This window comes from Balaenoptera borealis (assembly GCF_965194805.1).
Source record: "Balaenoptera borealis genome assembly, chromosome: 3".
In the NCBI taxonomy this organism is placed as follows: Eukaryota; Metazoa; Chordata; class Mammalia; order Artiodactyla; family Balaenopteridae; genus Balaenoptera; species Balaenoptera borealis.
In genome coordinates, this window is record NC_138866.1 from 77,976,020 (window position 1) to 77,997,606 (window position 21,587).

The 21,587-nt window shown below is 45.0% G+C and overlaps 1 protein-coding gene across 3 annotated transcripts in view; it reads right to left on the bottom strand.

Moving 5' to 3' along the window:
• Positions 1–18,812, bottom strand: part of SCG5 (secretogranin V) — a 53,610-nt gene extending 34,798 nt beyond the window's left edge. For 2 of the 3 annotated variants that reach the window (XM_082385089.1, XM_082385088.1), the window contains exons 1-2: positions 18,602–18,720; positions 16,872–17,104 (exon numbers count right to left, since the gene is read on the bottom strand). In XM_082385089.1, coding sequence (XP_082241215.1) covers positions 16,872–17,097 — 226 coding nt within the window. In that variant the 5' untranslated portion in view covers positions 17,098–17,104; positions 18,602–18,720. Of the gene's footprint in view, positions 1–16,871; positions 17,105–18,601 lie in introns of all 3 variants that reach the window. The other variant, XM_082385090.1, reaches the window with a different exon arrangement.
• Between the last annotated feature and the right edge of the window lie 2,775 nt (positions 18,813–21,587).

Below are 21,587 nucleotides of genomic sequence, written 5' to 3' on the forward strand. Positions count from 1 at the left end.
AGAGCCCCAGGGAGTATTCAGTGGGGTATTCTGGTGAGCTTCTGGCTTCTAATTCAGTGTTCTTTCTGCTATACCCCACTGCAGACATTTGCCAGCCGAACAGTAAATAAGGCTGATGTCACTGGCTTTGATGGCCTTCAAAAAATGCGCTGTTGTCATGCCGAGTCAAAGATGATGCTCTGACATGAACCAGCCTTGTAGCGTGTGGATGTGGTGATCACAAGCGTGCAGCTCCCTTCCCACGAGAGGCAGTGGGTTTGAAGCTGCAGCTGGTACAGCTGGTCTGCAGGGAAACGTCATTTTTTTCTCATGCCTCCATTCCAAACCAGGTTTCCTTTTCTCCATTACTTGACTGTCCATTGTTGACAGCTAGACAATCATTGGAATCACCTGGGGCACCAAAAAAAAAAAAAATCCTCAGCAGCCCCAACTCCCCAGAACTACCAAATTTACATTCCTGGAGATATTGGGGGCCAGGGATCTTTAATTCTAAAAGCTTCCCAGCTGATTCTGATTACCCAGCGGGTGAGAATATCGCTGTTCTCGGTAGTTTTCTCTATCTTAACAGGCCTGGAAATGCCACAGCACTTGAAACAGTCTATCCCGCTACTCTGATGCCTCTTGTTACAAAGTCAGCTGGGGCAGTGTTGGCTGGGACAAGTAATAACAGACAGAGAACACCCCTATCACAAAAGACCGTGCGTTGTACGATCCCGTTATATGAAGTGTCCAGAGTAGACAAATCCATAGAGTAGATTAGTGGTTGCCAGGGGTTGGGAAAGGGGAATAGGAAGTAAAGGGAGGGGACGAGGGGGCAGAGATGGAAGGGGTGGTGATGGCTAAGGGGAATGGGGTTTTTTCTGGGGATGATAAAAATGGTCTAAAGTTGACTGTGGTGATGTGAATATGCTGAAAACCATTAAAATGTATGCCAGAAATGGGTGAATTGTATGGTATGTGAATTATATCTCAATAAATATATAAGTAAATAACCAGCCCTAACCTTCCCTTCCTCCTCTGCACACACACATAAACACACACCCACACACATACCATGCCAACTTGTGATCGCTGGCAGGTTAATTACAAACACCCAACAAGTGAATGTCCTCCGTGTTTGGCATTCAGCCTCCTTATCCCCTCACTCACCTGTGACCACTTGTTATGACCCTCCTCCCACCCTCCCAGACCAGATCCCAAATTGTCCCAGGCCAATGGCACCACCTGGTGGCCAATCCAGGAACTCCCTGACTAGGTATTTCTGCACTACCTCCTCTCTCACTGTCTGAGGACCTCAGGCATAAGCCATTCTCTCCTTTTTTCTTCTGCCAGCTTCAGGGTTTAGTTAATTCTCATTTAGGTAATCTCCAATTTATACACAAGCATTCCCTTCCATCTCTTCTCCCAACCCTTTCCCAGAGTCCAACCCGTCAACTGCTGCTAAAAAGCTTAAGGAACTTCAGTTATAAGCCTGCGCTGTGAAGAAGGCAAAATCTGAAAGTGGTTAGTCACAATCTGATCTACTAAAGAACAACGCACCTTATTAACAAATATTTTGGACAATAAGAAAAGCAAATAGCTACATAATAGATGGAAAGATGGTCAGTTTTGCTGGTAATCAAATAAATACAAGCTGAAACAATGAGTGTCATTTTTGCCTGTCAAAAGATTTAAAAAGGTAATACTAATAGTTAACAAGGGAGACAAGATTCCTACAAACAGAGGAAGAGAGAGCAGCCCTATTACTCCAACATTTACAGAAATCAATCTGACAGTAGGTAGGAAATGGAGCCTAAAAATATGCATGGAGCTTGACCCAATTTTTCTTTTCATAGAAACACATACCCTAGAGAATTTATCAGGAGTCTACACAAAGATTCATATGCACATATGATCACTGAAGCAATGTTTTTGATGGGGACAAACTGGAACAACTCTAAATGTCCTGTATTTGGGGAATACTTAACTGAACGTGGGATAAACATATAATAGAATATAATTCAGTTACTAAGAATAATTACAGTGATTTTTAAAAATGATAAACAAAAAAGTTCTTGATATCATATTAAGTATAAAAATCCAGATTAAAATATTTACAGTATGGGGGGGAGGGATAAATTAGGAGGTTAGAATTAATGCATACACACTATTACATATAAACTAGATAACCAACAAGTACTTGCTGTATAGCACAGGGAACTATACTCAGTATTTTGTAATAACCTATAAGGGAAAAGAATCTGAAAAAAAAAAATATATGTATGTATAACTGAATCACTGTGCTGTACACCTGAAACTAACACGACATTGTAAATCAACTATACTTCAATAAAAAAATATTTACAGTATGATTTTTAAAAATTACATATATATGCATAGAAAAAGAGATTGGAAAGAAGCACAATAAATGTTGAAAGTAGGTATCTCTCCGTGCTAAGACTGTAAATAATTTATTTTCCAAATCATCCACAGTGGCCTTTATTACTTTTATAATAAGAAAAATTACTATAAATATAAGTAGTCCATACCACCTAGAGAGTCTTTAAAGGTACCCCAAATTTCCTTCTGAAGTGTGCTGCACCAGGAAAAATAAAGCCTGCAGAGAAGTGGTTCTCCACAGGGGGCGATGTTGACCCACAGATGACATTAGTTCTGGTTGTCACAAGTCAGGGAGTTCTGCCGGCATGTAGAGGGCGGGTGCCAGAGATGGAGCCCTCACAGCAGAGAAGTCTCTGGCCCAATGTCACGGGTGCTGAGAGTGAAAACCCTGCTCTCAAGTCAAACTCACACGATTTGAATCCAGACCTGTATCTGTATCCCCCTTAGCTGGTCAGTCCTGGCCAATCACTCACCGACTCTGCACATCAACTTGCCCTTGTGAGAGAGAAGCATCTGCATAGGATTTCTGAGGGCAAAAGTACTATATATATATATATATATATATATATATATATATATAGTGTCTGGCACATAGTAGATGCAAAATAAACATTACTTCTCTTCTCCTAAAACCACATTTAAGGAAAAAATACTATTACGTATTCAACTTTGTGTTTCCTTTTGTTAGGTATTATAAAAAGAGAGCTTCTTAACCTTTTAACTAACCTCAATTACCCTTTTCAAACGTACATTTGGAGTCAAGTCAGCTTTGATGTGCTCTCCCCAGATTCTAGAGCTTTAATATCAGGTTGATAGGATGAAAAAAAGTGAATTCTTGAACCTACCAAATACTCATGGAGGCAAATGTTCTAAGTACTGGGGTTAATGTAGGTGAAAAGCTGATCTTCTGTCCTGACACTGCCCACTGGGTCCACCCTGGGCTCTAGAGGGGGACACAGGGCACCAAAGGACACACAGGTGTTGTGTGTGCATCTCTGCTTAAATCGGAGGGAGGCTGACGGTCATCACGTGCTCTCCTCGGTGCTGTAACTGGGGGTGAGGGATGAGATCCGACCCGTCTTGGACCACAGATGAAGGCACTGAAGCAGGGTGGGGAGGCCTGGGTGGGTAGGCGGGCTGCAGAGAGAGTTGCGTGGGTACCAGGTACCGATCACTTGCTCTGCTCAAGGCCTGGATCTGGGGAGCTGGGAGCAGCTGACCACTCCCTGCCTGCAGGCACGTCTTGCACAGCCCAGACCCCTGGGCTCCACAGCTCTGCCTGTGAAAAAAGAGCCAGAGGCGCTGACCTGGCTCCAGCGTGCTGTATACAGACCCAGTTCAACGAGAACCAACTGCCAAAAATTCTCTTCACTGACCCCATGCGAAGAAAAAGAATCCTTCTGATATTTGTATAATGCATCATTTACCGTCAGAAGAACTGCTCTTTTTCCCATCCCTTCGGAAACATTTTCAGGCAATAGCACCTGCACTGTTGCCATATTTTTGCACACTCCAGCGACCAAGGACTATTCAGAGTCTGGACAAACTCAACAAGTGGTCCTTCCCATCATCTGCTGAAGGATTAAAAAAAGAAGGCAGGCAAGCAAGAGTCAGGAGAAGCGACCCGCTGGTTCAGTTCAGGAGACGGGCGTCTCCGGTAGTTTACAGCAAAGGGGCTCCTCCCAGCAGGACCATCCACTCCTGCTGCTCAGGTGGAAAACGTGAGTCACCCACATCTCGTCCAAACCGTGCCGGGCTTGTCGACACGGGCCTGCTGAGCTCTCGGGCCAGGAAGGTCCCCTGGGCCTCTACAGGGCAGGCCATTCTACTGGACTGACCGTCTCCTCAGCCACAATCTGTCTCACGCAAAGATAAACTCGGACAGGCCACCGGGGGAGATGGCCAGTAGCGCCCCGAGCCTGTCACGGATCCCTGCTGGAAGGGCCCGTCACCTTGGTTGTTTCCAGCCCTGGGGGAGTATCACTCTGCCTTGCTCAGGCCAAACACCCTGCCAAAGTTCTCACTGCACGCTGTGCCACACCCACTGGGCACCAGCGTCCTCTGAAGTGCTGGCAGGGGTCAGTCTCTGGCCCCCCTGAGAGCTTACGATCCAGTGTGTCCAACACAGAACAGGTGGAGCGGCTAGAGGAAAGAGCCGGTCCACAGACCATCCAGCCCGTGCTGCGCAGGGCGGGAGGCACGCTCCCTCGATTCCCTCTCTGACGTCCACACGCGCTGAGTGACGGAAGCAACACCCGCCTCCGTCCCCCGAGATCCCGATGGTGTTGGTGCCTAATGCGCACGTATCTGACCGAGACACAAAGAAATACCCCACCCACCTCCCACCGAAAACCACCACCGCCGCGGCTGCCGGCCAGGCTCGGGGCAGCGTTTTTACCTGCAAGGAGGCAGAAGAGGTGCAGGACACTCTGCAGACAAGGGGACAGGCAGAGCCACACGCACCATGTACCCCTGTCCCCGGATGCTGTTAAGCAGAAAAACTCGGTGACAACCCTCAAAGTGACCAGCTTTCCTGCCACCTCCCCTCCACCCCTAACCACCCTGCACTCAACACATTCTGGATAAAATGTCTATTTCTTCCCGCCTCCTCCTGCCTGAACCTGAGGCCCCATGATCCGCAAGATCCTTCCTCAAGGAAGCCCGGCTCAAGTTCAACTGACCTGCGGCGTGTTTTTTTTTGGGGGGGGGGGGGTGCGTAGGGCAACGCCTTACCTCCCCTCAGAGCTCCTGTCGTGGTGACTGCGAGAGCCACATTCTGGACTCTCAGCTCCTATCCCAGCGTGTGGAAAGTGTGCATTTCTATTTTGATGTCCCTTTCCCTCACCTAGACTTCAAGCTCCTCAGACAAGGGCTGCTAGAGTCACAGTAAGAGAACACGGGCCCGTTCGCGCCCCTGCAGCTCCGCGGATACCCATCTGTATCACACCCATTTAACTGACCCACTCCACTGGAGCGAGGGGGTGTATGAAAACACAGTTTATCATTCCTGATCTTGCGTTGTGTTTTCTCATTCTTCCCCCTCTGGAGCACCGATGGAAAACGCATCCGGGGATGGGGTGAGGGGAAAGGCAGTCCAGTCCTGCTCCGTCCCCGATTCTCAGGAAAACTACCCAATTCCTCGGGTCGGAGTTTAACTTTTACTAACAGGTTAAGAGAAGATAATGACTGGCTCTTATTTCACAAAGATCCTATGTAAAAAAAATTAGATGTGTGTTGGTTGGTTTGAAAATGTATCAAGGTTACAGCTCGTGGCATGTGGTAGGCACTCAGTAATTACTTATGGAGTCAATAAAAATGGAAATGTGTTAGATGATATTTTGATAGGATGCATGGCTCAGGGGAAGCATACTGAGCACGCCCTGCCAGTCACGCCAGCACGTGGACGGTCTGCTCTCAAGCGACTGAGAACACGCTTTCCAACGCATCTGCACACCATTCTCACACTAGCATCTCCTAACATGCACATGAGCATGCTTCGCTCTTGGCTCGGCAGCTGACTAAACAGTCAGTCTTCTTGACTTTTAAGATGTTTCTATAACCCATGTCATGGCCAAACACAGGACGTATAGCCGTAAGGATAATAAATAGAACAGAGCATGGTTGGGTATGGAAAAATTGCTATTTACTGGTTTTCAGGAAGCATCTCTCTTCACTATAGTCACATGTTCCTAACTCCTAAGGTCAACACTAGCTAGAGCACTTCATAAGACTGGGGGTGGGGGGATGGGTACTGGTTCCTCCAAAGTGTAACATGCAACTATGGTGGGCAGTTTCCCCAGGCCAAGCCTAGGAGGACACAGGGAACAGGGAACATAGGATATGACCATAGACATGACCATCTTCCAGCCCTGAAGCCATTTACACCTAGAAATATATATGGTAGAATGAAACAGGTAATGACCATGACAATGCTTCCCATATGAGTAACATCTCATATTGTCCCAAACACTTTTATATGTATGATTTAACTTGACTGCTATATCAACCCTGGGAGATGGCCTGGGTAGCTTACCTCCATCTTCAGACTGGGAAACTAAACTTCATAGAGTTTAAGGGACTTGCTTAGTGCCACAATGGCGGGTCTGAGCCAGGACTCAAACCCCTGGGCTTCGAGCCTCAGTGCTTTTCCTGCTACGCCACACGATCATCACCTCCCCCACCATCCACACCACGTGCCCCTTCTGCCACTCCAGTCCCATGGCACACCACGGGTAAAAGTCACACTTAGTTTTAATCGTGGTGCCAAGCTGTGGTCTGCTAAACCCTCCCAGCTGGCTTCCACAGCTTTCTTTACGAACCGTGGTGCCCAAGGTATTTGCACCAATTTGTTGCAAGAGGGCAGTTTGTCGGAAAATTTGCTTTCTGAAGCTTCACGTCCCTGAAACACCATCTGCCCCAATCCGCCTGTGGTTTACCACGACTCCCAGCATCATTACAGCTTCTCAGCTAAATATCACAGGATTAGCCAAGTCTACGGGGATGGAAGACAGCTGGTTGGAGAAATTCAGTCAAACCTAACACAGCTGGCTTGCCAACTAGATCGAAAAGCTCAAGCTGTGCGATTGTGGGCAACTTGACACTTTTTTGTCACTGTTAGAAAGGTTATATCAAACGAGACAGGGTTTGGGAAAGTAGTTTTGCAAACCATAAAGTATTATATAAGATTTTGTTACCACTATTCCATTTCCCATATGTGTGTGATCTGCTTTGTCCATTATCTGTGGAAATCATGTCCTGTGGTGACTCAGAACGCCGCTGTTGCCGTGCCCTGTCTCCAGATGGCAAGTCTCAGGTGACGAGGTCCCAGCTTGAACCTGCTCTGGGCTTCAGATAGGACAGCTGTGTCTGGGAGGACACCCGCCAGAAGCTATTTGCATGAGGAACTGAGATGCCTCCTGGGAAAAAGCTCAAACAAAAGGAAGGAGGGAGGAGTCTGGCCCGCAGACCCTGGGGCAGGGATAAGTCCTGCCTTTGTGGTTAGTGGGCAGGGTGGGGGAGGGATTGTTAACCCCTATGGTGCCCGATGCCTAGTTAGGTTTCTCTCCCTGTGCAACCTCTCCTGTGATCTATGGAGAGCAAGGTGGGGGGCTGGGTGTTGCTGGGAACAGTGAGAAATAAAATGGAAAGCTCTGTTTTCCTAAAACTCTCCAGGGTTTAGGGGCACAAGGTACACTGACGGGTCTCCCCCTGCCCTCGCCACCCAGCACTTTACGACAGGCTCCCTGAGGTTGTAACAGCTCAGTGGCTGGAGTCTGGAGGATGAGGTGGTGCACAGCTGAAGGGGACAAGGAGAGGAAGAAGGGAAACATGGGTAAGTGCTCCATGGTAGGGGCCAATGCACTGTGGTCAGAATCACACGTGGGTTTAGGGCACTTTGCAGGAGCTGAGGTCCTACGTGAGCAGGTGGGAGAAGAGCCAGTGTATTTTGAATTATTAGGGTTAAAATGCTCAAAATAGGGACTTCCTGGCGGTCCCGTGTGTCCACTGCAGAGGGCAGGGGTTCAATCTCTGGCTGGGGAACTAAGATCCCACAAGCCGCGTGGTGTGACCAAAGAAATAAAAAATAAAAATAAAATAAAATGCTCGAACTATAGTTACAGGCTGGATGATCTTGACTGATCTAACACTAGTTTCACCTGCTGGCATCTCAGAGGTCAATGTTGTTTCCAAAGAGCAAATACAGTGAGAGGTTCTTTCAAAAGACATTTTGTGAGTATCTATTATGTGCCTGGCCCTGTCTAGGCCCTGCAGATACAAAAAGCAGGGCAGACATTGTGTCTGCTCCTGCAGATCTTACAGTCTGGTGAGGAAGGCAAGCAGCACCTCATCATAAATGCCAATTCACAGGCGTTCTATATAGAGCAGCAAATTCAAAGAAAGATCAATAATGAGCCCAGGAACAAGGATCATCCTTAAAGATAAACCTATTTCCCCAGTTTGGTCCAAGATCAAGCCTGTCCTCAACCACACCATTAATCAACTAGCCTAAGCAGCAGCATGCTCTGTTGGACAGAACAGAAGAAGGGTACACCAGGGTCCAGCTCAGGCTCTGAAACACATTCAAATACTAGCTGCATCCCTGGACAAGTCACTTCTCTGACCTTCTGCTTCCACATCTGTAAAATGTGGCAAAGAGTACCTGCCCTCCTTGCCTGAATCAAGGAAGCAATTGTGAGGGGCAAGCATGAACTTCACGGCATCCCGACATACTCCTGCCTCTTCCCTTTTTTTCCCAGCTGAGGAAAGACCTAAATCCAGGCCTCCATCTGAGCTCCCGGTTTCATCTCCTCCCACCTCCTCAGGAATGTTCACCCCTCAGTCATCTGCTCTTCATCCCACATCTTTAACTCTCTATGGGGTCTTGCCAATTAGCACTTCAACAAGTTCAAATCTCTAAAACGACCACCTACACAAAAACCTTCCTCATCTCTACATCACCAGCCCTCCATCCTTCCACAACTGTTACTCAGTCTTCTCCCCACTACCCGACATTCTGGAACAGATGTTTACATCGTGTCTTCTCTCCTGTTTCCTGCACTGTGGTTTCTGGCCCCACTACTCCGCAGGACCCGTTCTGCCCAGAGACCCCCGGGAACTTCAGTGTTGCTACACTCAGTGTACACTTTACACCCAATGGTCCTTATTTCGCACAACCTCTCTGCTGATTTTGACAAAGGTGACCACTGCCCCTTCCTGAAACACTCTTTCCTTGTTTACACTGCACCTTTCTGGTCCTCCTTAATGCCCAATCTTTCTTGGTTTCCTTCACAGATCCTTCTACCTGGCCCTGCAGACTGAGTCGCCCGGGCCTTTTCTCAGGTGTCTGCTCTTCTTACTTGATACTCACCCAGGTAATCTCATCCATTTCTATGGCATCAGCTGCCACTAATATGGGGATGACTCCCAAACCCCTTCCTTTAACCCAGACAGCTCTCCTGTGTCAGATACATCTGAGTGCCTTCTGGACACCTGCACCTGGATGTCCCAGGGCACCTTAAACACAACGAAGTCATCATTTTCATCTCCTTATCCTCCCCGCCCCACCAGAAAAAAACACGACCTCCCCCTATTCCTTTTCAATTTCTTATCACTATTCCGTGCAATTGCCTAAGACAAAAAACTGGAAATCATCCAGGGAAATTTTAAGGATTTGAGTTCAGGGTGGTCTCAACGGAACCCCAAAGGACATGGGCCAAACTGGAGGCCCTGGTCCACTCAAAGACAACCCTTCAAGCCCATTGCTCTCATTGGCTGTCCCAGGATGAGGATAACCTAGAAAGAGATTTTAGTCAGGATACCTGGGTCAAGAGTCAGCCCCTCCCCTTCCTCCAATGCAGAGAGAGGCTAGACTGAAACTTTGAGAGGCCCAGGTCGGTTGTTCAACGTTAACACTCTTCCCTCCAACCTTCCAATGGGCAGCAACTATTGCCACCCCGTGGCCAAGTGGAGGCACTGCGGCTCCTTTACACGGCCAAAGGTTGGCCAAGTAGAGACTCCTTAGGATCTGCCCCTTCAAATAGACCTTATCTTACAAAGACTCTTCCCCTGATATTTATTAAGAAAATAATCTTGGTTCTCTTTATTTTAAAATAAGAAAGATGAAGCCCAAAATTTAGTGTTATAAAAAGGAATTTTGGTATTTTTAGGTTTGGCAATACTGGTTTAAATTTAATCGGGATCCATCAAGTGCCAGTATTTATAAATATCCCAGTGGCTTGGTATCTGGGGTTATCACGTGGTCTAGAATGGTGGGGAAAATGAACCAGTGGTATTGAGGAGACCCTCTTTTACCTGAGGCTGCTATTCTGAAGACTGAAGCACGTTTTCTGGTTGGATTCATCAAAAGCTAACATTAGTGTCAGCTGGCAGAGCCACTTCTGATTCCCACACATCTCTATCCCATAGCTAATGGCTCTCTGAATCAATCCCTTGGACAGCTGGTGGCTTTATTTGTTTCTGGGGATAATATAACAGCAGTAGCCATTTAGCTATGTCATAGGGACCAATGAGCCACTTTGAGCTTGGAGGGAGGTGGGCACTGCTGAGATACAAGGTGCACTGAAACGCAGCTGAACTGTACTGCTAACTGGGTGAGTCATCCAAAATAATATCAGGGAAAGCCATTAAAGACTGGAAGCGTGTTCCTGATATCCGCAAAGTGAGAGGAGGCAGGCCTACATTCAGTTACTAACGGAACCCACTTGTGAGAGCGGGCTGAAGCCCCACTTTATGAGAAAACCAGGTTTCAGAACAGTCGCTGAGATCACACACAGCTAGTAAATAGTATGGTTAAGACTCAACCCGTGACCACCTAGAGGGGTGGGATAGGGAGGGTGGGAGGGAGGCTCAAGAGGGAGGGGATATGGGGATATATGTATATGTATAGCTGATTCACTTTGTGATACAGCAGAAACTAACACACCATTGTAAAGCAATTATACTCCAATAAAGATGTATTTAAAAAAAAAAAAAGACTCAACCCGGCTTTTCCTTACCATCAAAGTGTGTTTTCTTCTCTATAAAACAAGTTGGTGCCTGTTTGTCTTTACTTTGTATTTTTGTTTTGCTTTGGGTTAAGAATTTACACATTTGATGGCCATCCTTTAATAATACAGTCTCTCTTTTTCCCCAGACAGAAGATGAGCACAAACCACAACTCTCCATTAATTACTTAATGGTTAGCAATTCTCATGCTAGAAGATGTTTCTCATACAAATTTTTAAACTCCATGATTATTTTCTCTATACTATATGCAAGGCTATGTAAAATCAGTTAATTTGGGGGCAAAGTATGATTAATCCTCACAATGTTTATAACATCATAAAAAATCTTTACAATTGTAATTAAAGGAATACATTTATTTATGAAGTTTCGAAAAAAGAAAAAAAAGAATTTACACATTTGAAAGATACTCCTTACCAAGTCATGTTTAAGGTACCTACGGAGAAGTGAAAAATAACCTCCAACCTCTTAGGATGTTTTGGGCAAATGCTTCCTCCCCAGGGACCACTTAGAGCAGGTCAACCAGGAGGCTGGCTTAACAACCGGTGACTTAACAACCAGGAGGCTGGGTACCAGGTTTCAGGAATCCTCTATCTATTGCCTCAAGTCTAGTTGGCCCCCTGCTGGTTTCATTCCATAACTGCAAAAAGCCTTTCCCGTTTCTCAGTAGGCCCCTGTACAGAAGGTTCAAACCTTGCACCCTGGTGATCAGTCATAGTCAAAGTAAATAGACCTTTTGCCAAGCACATTATCACTGAGTTCCTGGCAAAAACTTCTAGGTAGATTTTTTAAAACACAGAACAGAAATGGAATATTTTCCTTGAACTGAAAGGAATAAAGTCTCAAAAGATCCAGAAGTCAAATAGAATTTATATACTTATTGCTGCCAGATATACTTATTTTTAAAATATTTATTCAAATATACATTCATCCTTCAAATATTTACCAAGTGCCTACTATGTGTCTGGGTATAAAGCAGTAAATAAAATAGATATTGCCTCATGGAACTGCCGTTCCAGTGGGGAGACAGACAATAAATAAGCAAGGAAACAAACATTAATTATAAATTTTTAAAATGCTATAGAGTTCTAAAAAAACAAAAGGGCACTGTGGCAGAGAAGGGGGGGCTACTCAGAGAAGCCGGGTAGGCCTCTCTGAGCGGATGACTTTGAAGCTGAGCCCTGCAGAGGAGGACAGGTGTATGCAGAGTGGAAAGAACAGGTGAGAGCCTGGAGGAGGGAAGACACTGGTGTGGGTGTGGGGCTGCAGGGAGGTTGGGAGGGATGAAGGCAGAGTGCAGGTGAAACGGGCAAGTAAGTTGTTGGCCTTCACAAGCACAGCCTAAAAGGCATCTCAACATTAACACGTGCAGGGCTTCCCTGGTGGCGCAGTGGTTAAGAATCCGCCTGCCAATGCAGGGGACACAGGTTCGAGCTCTGGTCCAGGAAGATCCCACATGCTGCAGAGCAACTAAGCCCGTGTGCCGCAACTACTGAGCCTGTTCTCTAGAGCCCGCGAGCCACAACTACTGAGCCCGTGTGCCACAACTACTGAGCCCACACACCACAACTACTGAAGCCCGTGCGCCTTGAGCCCGTGCTCTGCAACAAGAGAAGCCACCGCAATGAGAAGCCTGCACACCGCAACGAAGAGTAGCCCCCGCTCGCCGCAACTAGAGAAAGCCCGCGCACAGCAACGAAGACCCAACGCAGCCAAAAATAAGAAACAAAAAAAACAAAGAAAGTTCCTTTCCAGGATATCATGCCAATATCCTGGCATCATCCCTGGCTCCTCACTGTTTTTCAGTTCCTATCTCCAACCCACCGGCAAATCCTATTGGCTCCAACTTCAAATACACCCATCCTCCGACCATGCCTCGCCACTTCTCTAGCTGCCATGCTAGTACACCCCTCACCTGGATTATTACCTTAGTCTCCTAACTCATCTCCCCCATTGCAGTCCTCCCTCCCTACAGAGTATTTTCAAGACAGCAGTTGGAGTGGTCCTTTTCAAAGGAAGGCTGATCACATCACTGTCCAAAGTCTCCAATGGCCTCAGATACACGCTCAAAGAAAAAGCCAAAGTCGCTGTAGGACTGTAAAACCCTATGACACGATCTGTCCCCACACACCACCTCCCACCTCCCCTTCCTGCCCTTACCCCAGTCTCATGTCTTCCTGCGCTCCTGAGTCCTGGGCTACAGCCACACTAGCCTCCTTGCTCTAACCTTATGGCTTTCGCATTTGCAGCCCTCTCCATCTGGAAGGTCACGGATCACACAGCTGACTCTCTCAACTCTTATTTTTGCCTGTCTTCCCAGTGAGGAGTCCCCTGCCCCTATTTTGTTTCCTCCATCCCCCTCTTCTGCTTTATATTTTTATAGCACTTATGACCATTTGACTTATTACACATTTTACTTATTTCTTTATGTAATGACTCTATCTCCCCTGTCCTGCCAATCTTTCAGGTTCATGTTCATTTCTTCAGTACCTAAAACAGTGCCTGGCATTCAAAAAATGCTTGTTGACTTGACAAATGAGTGATGAGAACAGTGGACTACAATGGACTAGGAGAGAACAGGAGGTGAGGAAGTACATTAGCATGTGTGGAAAGGTTGCTGTGGAAGAAAATTGGTAGAGTAACTCGAAGGGATATGGGATCAAAGGAGGAAATATTTTTTTAGTGGGATATATGACCCCAGTGTCCTAATAGTAATTTACACTGATACCACATCCTATTTTAAAAGGAGAGTTTATAATGTTATGTTTGAGAGCTTATATACATCTTCAATAGTGAGATTAATCTAAGGATTATACAATTAATTAATCAGAGTAGACACAATAAGAGGAAATTGTCTTCCATGTGCCACTTATTAGACAATGAACAGCCCTGCATGCAAAGAATTGAAGAGTCCAGTAATTGTCACCTAAAATGACAATGATGATTCCTTTAGAAATGATTTCACGGCAGAATAGTTGGAGTATGCTAAAACTTTATTTTTGTTTCTCTGAACTGGAATATTATCTGCTTGCAGGTGAATAAATTTAAATCCTACCCCCAAGCTAAACGGAAGCTTCAAGAAGTAATTCACTCAAGGTCACGTTACTGATAAATGATGGAGCTGCCGGTTAAATCCAGATATCTTTGGGAACAGTTTATGTTAAATGTGCATTAAAATTCACACCAGAATATATGTATGTATATATATATATATATATATATATATATATATCGTATTGTTTCTATAAAAATTCGAAAGAAAAACTTTCTAACTTGGTCCTTCATAACAAAATACTAAAATAAATGTTGAAGGGATACGGAAGATACCCCATGTATCTGTCAGACACCTGGGAATTAGCATGAATGAATGTCAGCAGAGACAATGCAAATAAACGGATGAGTTGAAACAATCCTACACTCACATGAGAAAATATTAGACCACCCAATAAATTAAATGCCAAAGTCCAGGACAGGGAAAAATCCCAGGCTTCTTATTTCGTTTCCCTCTTAGCTTGCACCCAAGCTGTCATAGGCAGAATTCTAAGATGACCCCCAAGATTCCCACCTACTGGTGTACACGCCCTGCATAATCCTCTGCCTTTGAGTGTGGGTAGGACCTGTGGGCTATCACTCCCTTGATAAATGACAAAAGTAATGAGATAGTCCCTCCTATAATTATATTGTATTATGATTAGCAGACTAAAGGGATATTCTCCCTCCGGATTTGAGGAAGAAAGCTGCCATGTTGTGAGAGGGCCAGTGGCTTACAACCAACCTGAGAGTGGCCTCTGAGAGCTGAAAGGGACCCTGCTGACAGCCAGCAAGAGAAAGGGGACCTTGATCCCACAACAGCAAAAAACTGAATTCTGCCAACAACCTAGATGAGTCTGGAAGAGGACCCCAAGCTCCAGCCAAGACTGCATCTCCTGTCAGCACTGTGATTTCAGCCTGATGAGACTGAGCAGAGGCCCCAGCTAACCCATGCCTGACTCCTGACCAAAGGACACTGTGAGCTGATCAATGGGTATTGTGTTAAGCTGCTAAACGTGTGGTCATAGGAAACCAAAACACAAGCCGATATTCATCCCTTCCACAGACACTGTTAGAGGAGACCCAGCATGGCTATGACGTCACATTACCCCAAGGGTAATAATGAAAGCAGAGTTTTTAATTCTGAATTGTTCTAATCCATGCTCTTTCACACCTCCAATGCCTTTTCACTTGACATTCCCTGATGAATTCCTATTCAAACTTCAAGACCCAGGTCAAATGTTGCTTCTTCAAAACAGCATTTCCTTACAGACACCCCCATCCACTCCCAAGCAGAATAAATTACTCTGTTCTTTACTTCCATGGCAGCAGCTTGCCTGTCCATCTATCAAAACACTGGCCATGATGCACTGTAATAACCTCTCCCGGCTCCCACCCCCCAGACTGAGAATCTTTTAGGGCAGAGCTGCCTCAGTCTCCTGCACGGTGGCCGGCACAGAGTGGGTACTGAATAGCTGGCTACTGAGTGAAGGAAAGGAGGCTGTGGATACACATAGGCTGTTGATGCCCAGGGAGTTGCTGTTTCTTTTCCACACAGATGATCAGGCCTCCAGTATTAATGGAAACCTGGAAAGCCGTCTCCACGACAACAGCTGGGTGACTAATCAAGCACTTTTACTGGTTAAAAGGGCAGATATTTACTATCTTGAAAGAGCTGGTCTGAAATGGGTAGGTGTACTTGAAGCCAGAGTTGGCAGCAGATGCTGGAAAGGATTTAGATTCACCTCAGAAGGGGTGGCGTGAAGCTCTGTCTGATTTGTTCTGCCTCAAGCCCTGTGCTAGATTTGCATGCTTCTGATTCAAATCATCTGTGTTAATCCATTCCTGAAATCAAATGTCAGCCTAAATAGACAACAACTCCACAGAGTTAGTTTTACTCAATGGTTTAAAACTATGGGTAACAAGACAGAAATGAGACTCATATATCAACAATATCCATGGCATTCCCAGGACCCCCAAAGCAGATAGCTGTTTTAGGAAATTATAGACTCAGGCAAAATTATACAAAATCAATGCACAGGAAATAGTATTTGCTGGGTGTGTGTTTTGACAAAACTCAGAGAAAGAATTCATGTTTTTCCTTAGGACCCACTCCCGTGGGCAAACACTTGAAGTGCTCTTTTGTGTTCAGACTAAATTAACCATGCTACTGCTTTAGGGCTCCACCTCGGTGGAGAAAGACAGCATTCAGAATCAGAGGGATACAAAGCATGGCATGGAAATAAGGCACCTCCTCTTAAGAGCTGCTCATCACCACCTCATAAGAGCGAGATTCCAATTCTCTCTATAAGAAAATCACTAAACAAAAGAAGTATCACTTTCTAATAAAAGTGTTACAATCATATTGCCAGAAACTTAGAAGAATTCAGGTGGGAAATGGTCTTACCACCCTAAAACAGTTAAATTAACATCTGTTATATTAAAAACAATTTTTTTTTAAAGTTATTGACATAAACTCTTAACACCAGTACCTCTTTTGGCTCCCTTGGGTTTATCTGACATCATCCCTAAGAATTAAATCAGATCCTTTAGGTCCTATATTTTGAAGATCTTTTACAAATACTGGCTGGCAGTGGCTCAGAGACAGCCAGCTGGGGACACAATTTCCCAAAGATCAGTTTGGGAGAAGACATGGGGTCTGGGTTCTAATCTTTTTTTAGGGATAACGCTAGATGCTCCTTCATTCACTTACTAAATATTAATGTACCAGATTTTGTGCTAGATGCTAGGGCTACAGCTGTGAATTAGATAAGGTCCCTGCTCTCACAGGATTTGTATTCTCATGTGTATGTATGTATCTATATACTGTGTAGTATAAGAAGAAAGGGAAAACAGAAGGAGGAAGGAGAGTTTCTTCAATATGCATTAATTATTTTACTGCTAATGGAAACTGCAAACTGGCAGAACACAGTAAATACCTTCGATGCTCTGTGGGCCCACAAGGTTCATGGCCTGGTGAGCTGGATACTCTACCCGTGGCCTGGCAATGCCCAGCTGCTCCATCACACCATGGAGCAGCCTCTGGATATCTGTTTCTGAGACCCGGTCAGGGGTTCTCGGGCTATAAGCAGCTGTTGGAGTCCATCCAAATGTCAGCCAAAACACTAGGCCAGACAGCATGATAGAAACCATCCTGGCAACCATTTTTAACCTGCAGAAAAAAGACCAAACATATATCGATTGGCCACAACTGGCAATTGTGATGATGCAATCATGTAATCACTCCAGGGAGTGATTCAAGGACCACCCAGGAAGGGACTGCAATGAAAAATTCTTAAGGATTTGCTTAGGCCTTATGTGTCCACCTTAGCCAGGACATCAGCTGTGAGAGGTATTAAAGAAACAGAATAGTCTGTCTGAGATAGCAGCCAATTCCCTCTGTCCTCACATTCTTGGGGAGACTAGACTATAATGGCACTTCTGACTTATTTTATTGTCCTTACAGCTCCCTGGAAGCTCTGCATTACGCCTACCCCACCACTCTCTCCCTCCCTTAAACAAACAAAAACAAACAACAACAAAAATTTGCCTCAATTTTGAGAAAGGGAGAGGGAGAGTGACATCTTGACTTTTCTAGTGCTGGTGAAGAAAAGGCTCAGGGGAAGGAGTTGGAAGACACAAATGGTAAAGAAGCACAGAAAGCTTAGGAGTGGTACAAGGGAACATCAATACACACAACTCAGGCCTGCCCTCTACTCTGGGAAGGAAGATGAAGGATGCTTGCTGCACTACATGCTAGCAGGGTGAACTTGGGCAAATGCCTCAACTTCCTTCTCTGCAAAAAGGGATGAGAAAAGCATCCGTCTTACAGGGTTACTGTGAGGTAAGTGTGAGGGCACACGTAAGAGGACTGAAAACAATGCCAGACACAGAGCCCCCCAGATTGCTATTATTATGTTGGCAATATTGCCTTACTGTTCCGGAGGCTCGAATTTGGGGAATCGAAGGGTGATGAGAGAGAAAACAGAGCAGGTGAAGGAGACTGAAGAAACCTAGTCTGGGGAGTCAACCTGTCCTGAATGTTGGCTTCCACGCAACCAGAAGCCTGCAGAACAAGAGAACATATATTCACGCAAGTTCCCTCTGCAGCTGCTGAACCTTAGGGCGGAGACTGCAGGCAGTGGCCATGCAAACCCTCTTTTGACCATCCTTCTATGCGAGCGCGCGGTGGGGGGGTGGGGGGGCGGAGAAGGTGGTGGCGGCATGCACTTCTTCCCTGAAACTGAAATATTCATAATCCCCAATATCTACTTCTGTAAAGGAAAGGCTTTCTAAAAAGCCACTCAGATGTAAAACCCTGTACTACAAAGAGCTGAGACAGCAAAGCCTGCAAAATCTGACGAACAAGGCCAGAGGCAGACACCAGCCTCTCCGGCCATCTCCATCTTTCCCTCCTCCGCTCTGAATGCGGGATGTCTTTGTTTCACTTTACACCCCCAGCCAACAGCGTTCTGATTTTTTCTCCTTCCTCGGTACTCTTTCCCTCTCATTTAGAGCCGAACCTCCGATTCCCGCACCCATCCTTTGTCTGTCCCCAGCCTCCAGCTCAAGGATTTCAGCACGACGCCCTCCCCCACTCCCGATCGTGAAGAGCCCGTTGGTCTGGGTGGGCGTCAGGAGGTCGAGCCGGCCTCAGCGCAGCACTCACCGAGCGGCAGCCGGAGGAGCCTGCTGCGGTCTGGGCCTCGGTGGGGGTCGGGCGCGAAGCGGGGAGATCTGGGTCGCTGGTGCGTCACCTCCCTCCTCATCTTAGCCCCGCCCCGTCCCTCCTCCAGCAGGTGGAGGTCGCCTGGCCAGGACTCCCCAGAGCTCAACTCAGATGCTGGGGCCTTCCGCCCACGCATTCCACATACACATCTCCCAGAGACCCTCTTCCTCTATCGACCCCTGTGTAAGTAATTAACCTTTTCTCAAGCAGTTATCCAATGTGCCAGATCGCCTCGCCATTTCTGTCTTTCGTTCTCAATAGCACACCTTCAACTTTGCCACCTTCCAGCTTTTTAGAAGTCTTTTTTTTTTTATTGAAATGTTTATTTTTAATCTTTTCCCAAAGATCTTTTTTTTTTTTAGTACTTTTTTTATTTTATTTATTTATTTATGACTGTGTTGGGTCTCTTAGTTTTCGTGTGAGGGCTTTCTCTAGTTGCGGCAAGTGGGGGCCACTCTTCATCGCGGTGCGTGGGCCTCTCACTATCGCGGCCCCTCCCGTTGCGGAGCACAGGCTCCAGACGCGCAGGCTCAGTAGTTGTGGCTCACGGGCCTAGTTGCTCCGTGGCATGTGGGATCTTCCCAGACCAGGGCTCGAACCCGTGTCCCCTGCATTAGCAGGCAGATTCTCAACCACTGCGCCACCAGGGAAGCCCTAGAAGTCTTTTAGCTTGAAGAGAAAAGAGGCACTGGGGCAATAGGAGAGACAAACAAAAGTTGAAGAGGCCTTAAGAGCTTTTAATGATGGCAATGATTAGGCAAATCACGAGTGCTTTCAGAAGCCTTTTCATTGAGCAGGAAACCTATGGGGATATTTAATACAAGATGGAAATTTTTGTTAAAGTGATAAACCAAAACCACGTGAAAACCTCTAGGAATATTAGTTCTGAGAGCTACTTCTAAACTTCCACACCAACTATCGAGTAAGATTCCTTTTGCCGGAAGAGAAACCATACTCCCTGCACATTGCGGAAATGTATCCAGGTAGATCCAGAATACCTTCTGTAAAAGATTTATAGGGCAACTTTGAACATTTGAATTTTGTTCAAACACAAGAATTGAAATACAAAACCATACAATGAATATAAGTATTTAAATTTCTTTCGTCAAGACGGGGGATTGAGGAACTTCCCTGGCGGTCCAGTAGTTAAAGACTCCCCCTTCCAGTGCAGGGGGTGCGGGTTCAATTCCTGGTTGGTGAGCTAAGATCCCACACGTTTCTGTGGCCAAAAAACCAAAACATAAAACAGAAGCAATATTGTAACAAATTCAATAAAGACTTTAAAAATGGTCCACATCAAAGAAAAAATCTTTAAAAAAAAAAAAAAAGACTGGGGATGAGTCAAGTACCTGGAGGTCCAAGAATAAGTACCTTGAGGAGGTTAGAATCCAGAACTCTGTACATACCCTAGCTCTGTTCCCCAAATCCATTACCATCTACAGCAATTTTATGCAGTGAAGAGGGGGCCTGCAACATTCATCCATGGCCTTTTGGTCCTTCCTAGCACCTTTTCTTCCATGGATGATCTTCGGTTTCCAGCTTTTTGTTTCAGTGCATGCTAAATCAACCGGACAAATATTGTCTATTGGTTCTAGGCTCAAATGACCATGCTGGGGTTTAATATTTATTATTCACACATACTGAGGTTTTATTCAATTCTGAATTTTACATTACTGTTGTTTCACTGTTATCTTCATTTTGTGCTTGGAAAAATGGAGAAGCCATTACAACTTACCGCCTTTGTGCTGAATGGAAATTTGACTGAAATACACTAAATTGTTTATGCTTCATATGAAATTTGATTTTCTAAAAACAAAACATCTATTATCTGTCCTGGGCTTGATGATTTTCAAAATCCTATACCAAATTTTTAGTGATTTTAGAATAATGCCAAGCAGTCTATTAAGTTCTATGTATAATTGTATTGTTTGTTGCTCATAATAATCAAATTAATATTATTAATTTATTTACTTGTAAGAACAAAGTGAAAATAGTTCTTGGAGTTACTGCACATGTCCAGACACTTTAACTTTGTTAAGTATGTTTGTATATCATTTGATCAAATATCCCCATGAGACTGGTAACATTATCTCTATTTTTTATAAGAAAAAATGAAAGCAGGAATATTAAATCAAGTCTAAAACTCAGCTTTCCCGACTCTCCAATTACCACATCTCCAAGGTTTGCACCTTCATAATCCTTTACTCTGTATTGCAGCTTTCAGCTAACAAAAAATGGGAGTGACATGTGGGTAGTTTTCTTTTTTAAATAAATATCTTTTATTATTGATTAATGATTAATCTCTCAGAAAATCCACTAATGCAGGTAATTTGTACAGTTAATTTCCTATGACTTCTTACTGAATTAGTCTTCCAATTCGACATTTCACCTACCCCCGTGGATATAAAAGGACACTGATGCATTTTTAAAAGTTTAAAAGTAAAGTTTAAAAAAACTCTTTGAACCAGACAACAAATATCTCAGAATTTATAAATATTTTCTATATCCACTTACTCTTAGAAATACCATAAACATCTGAAATGCATACCCAGTCTATAGTAAAAATATGTTTTGATGTCAGATAAACATGATGTTTATATCTACAGATTTTTAGTTTTTATGTAAGTAAATACTTACTAATTCTGAGAAAGGGTCGATTCCTAGGTAGTGAATATAGAAGCAGGAAATAGCTTTAAAATAAAACAGATGTACTGCTATTAGGGAGACCTTGGTAGAGCAAACCTCTGACGACTTTAAATTCCTCACACAAATTCACACTGCCTGGTCGCTCCGAATGGGGTGCAGTGTGGTTCTATTCTGCCCCAAGCTTGAATGTGGCACCCTAACAACTGACCTGCAAAAGTATCTTTAGTGCTTGAGTCTGCCTGCATATTCCTTCCTCCAAAACTCAGAGAATACCCTCTAA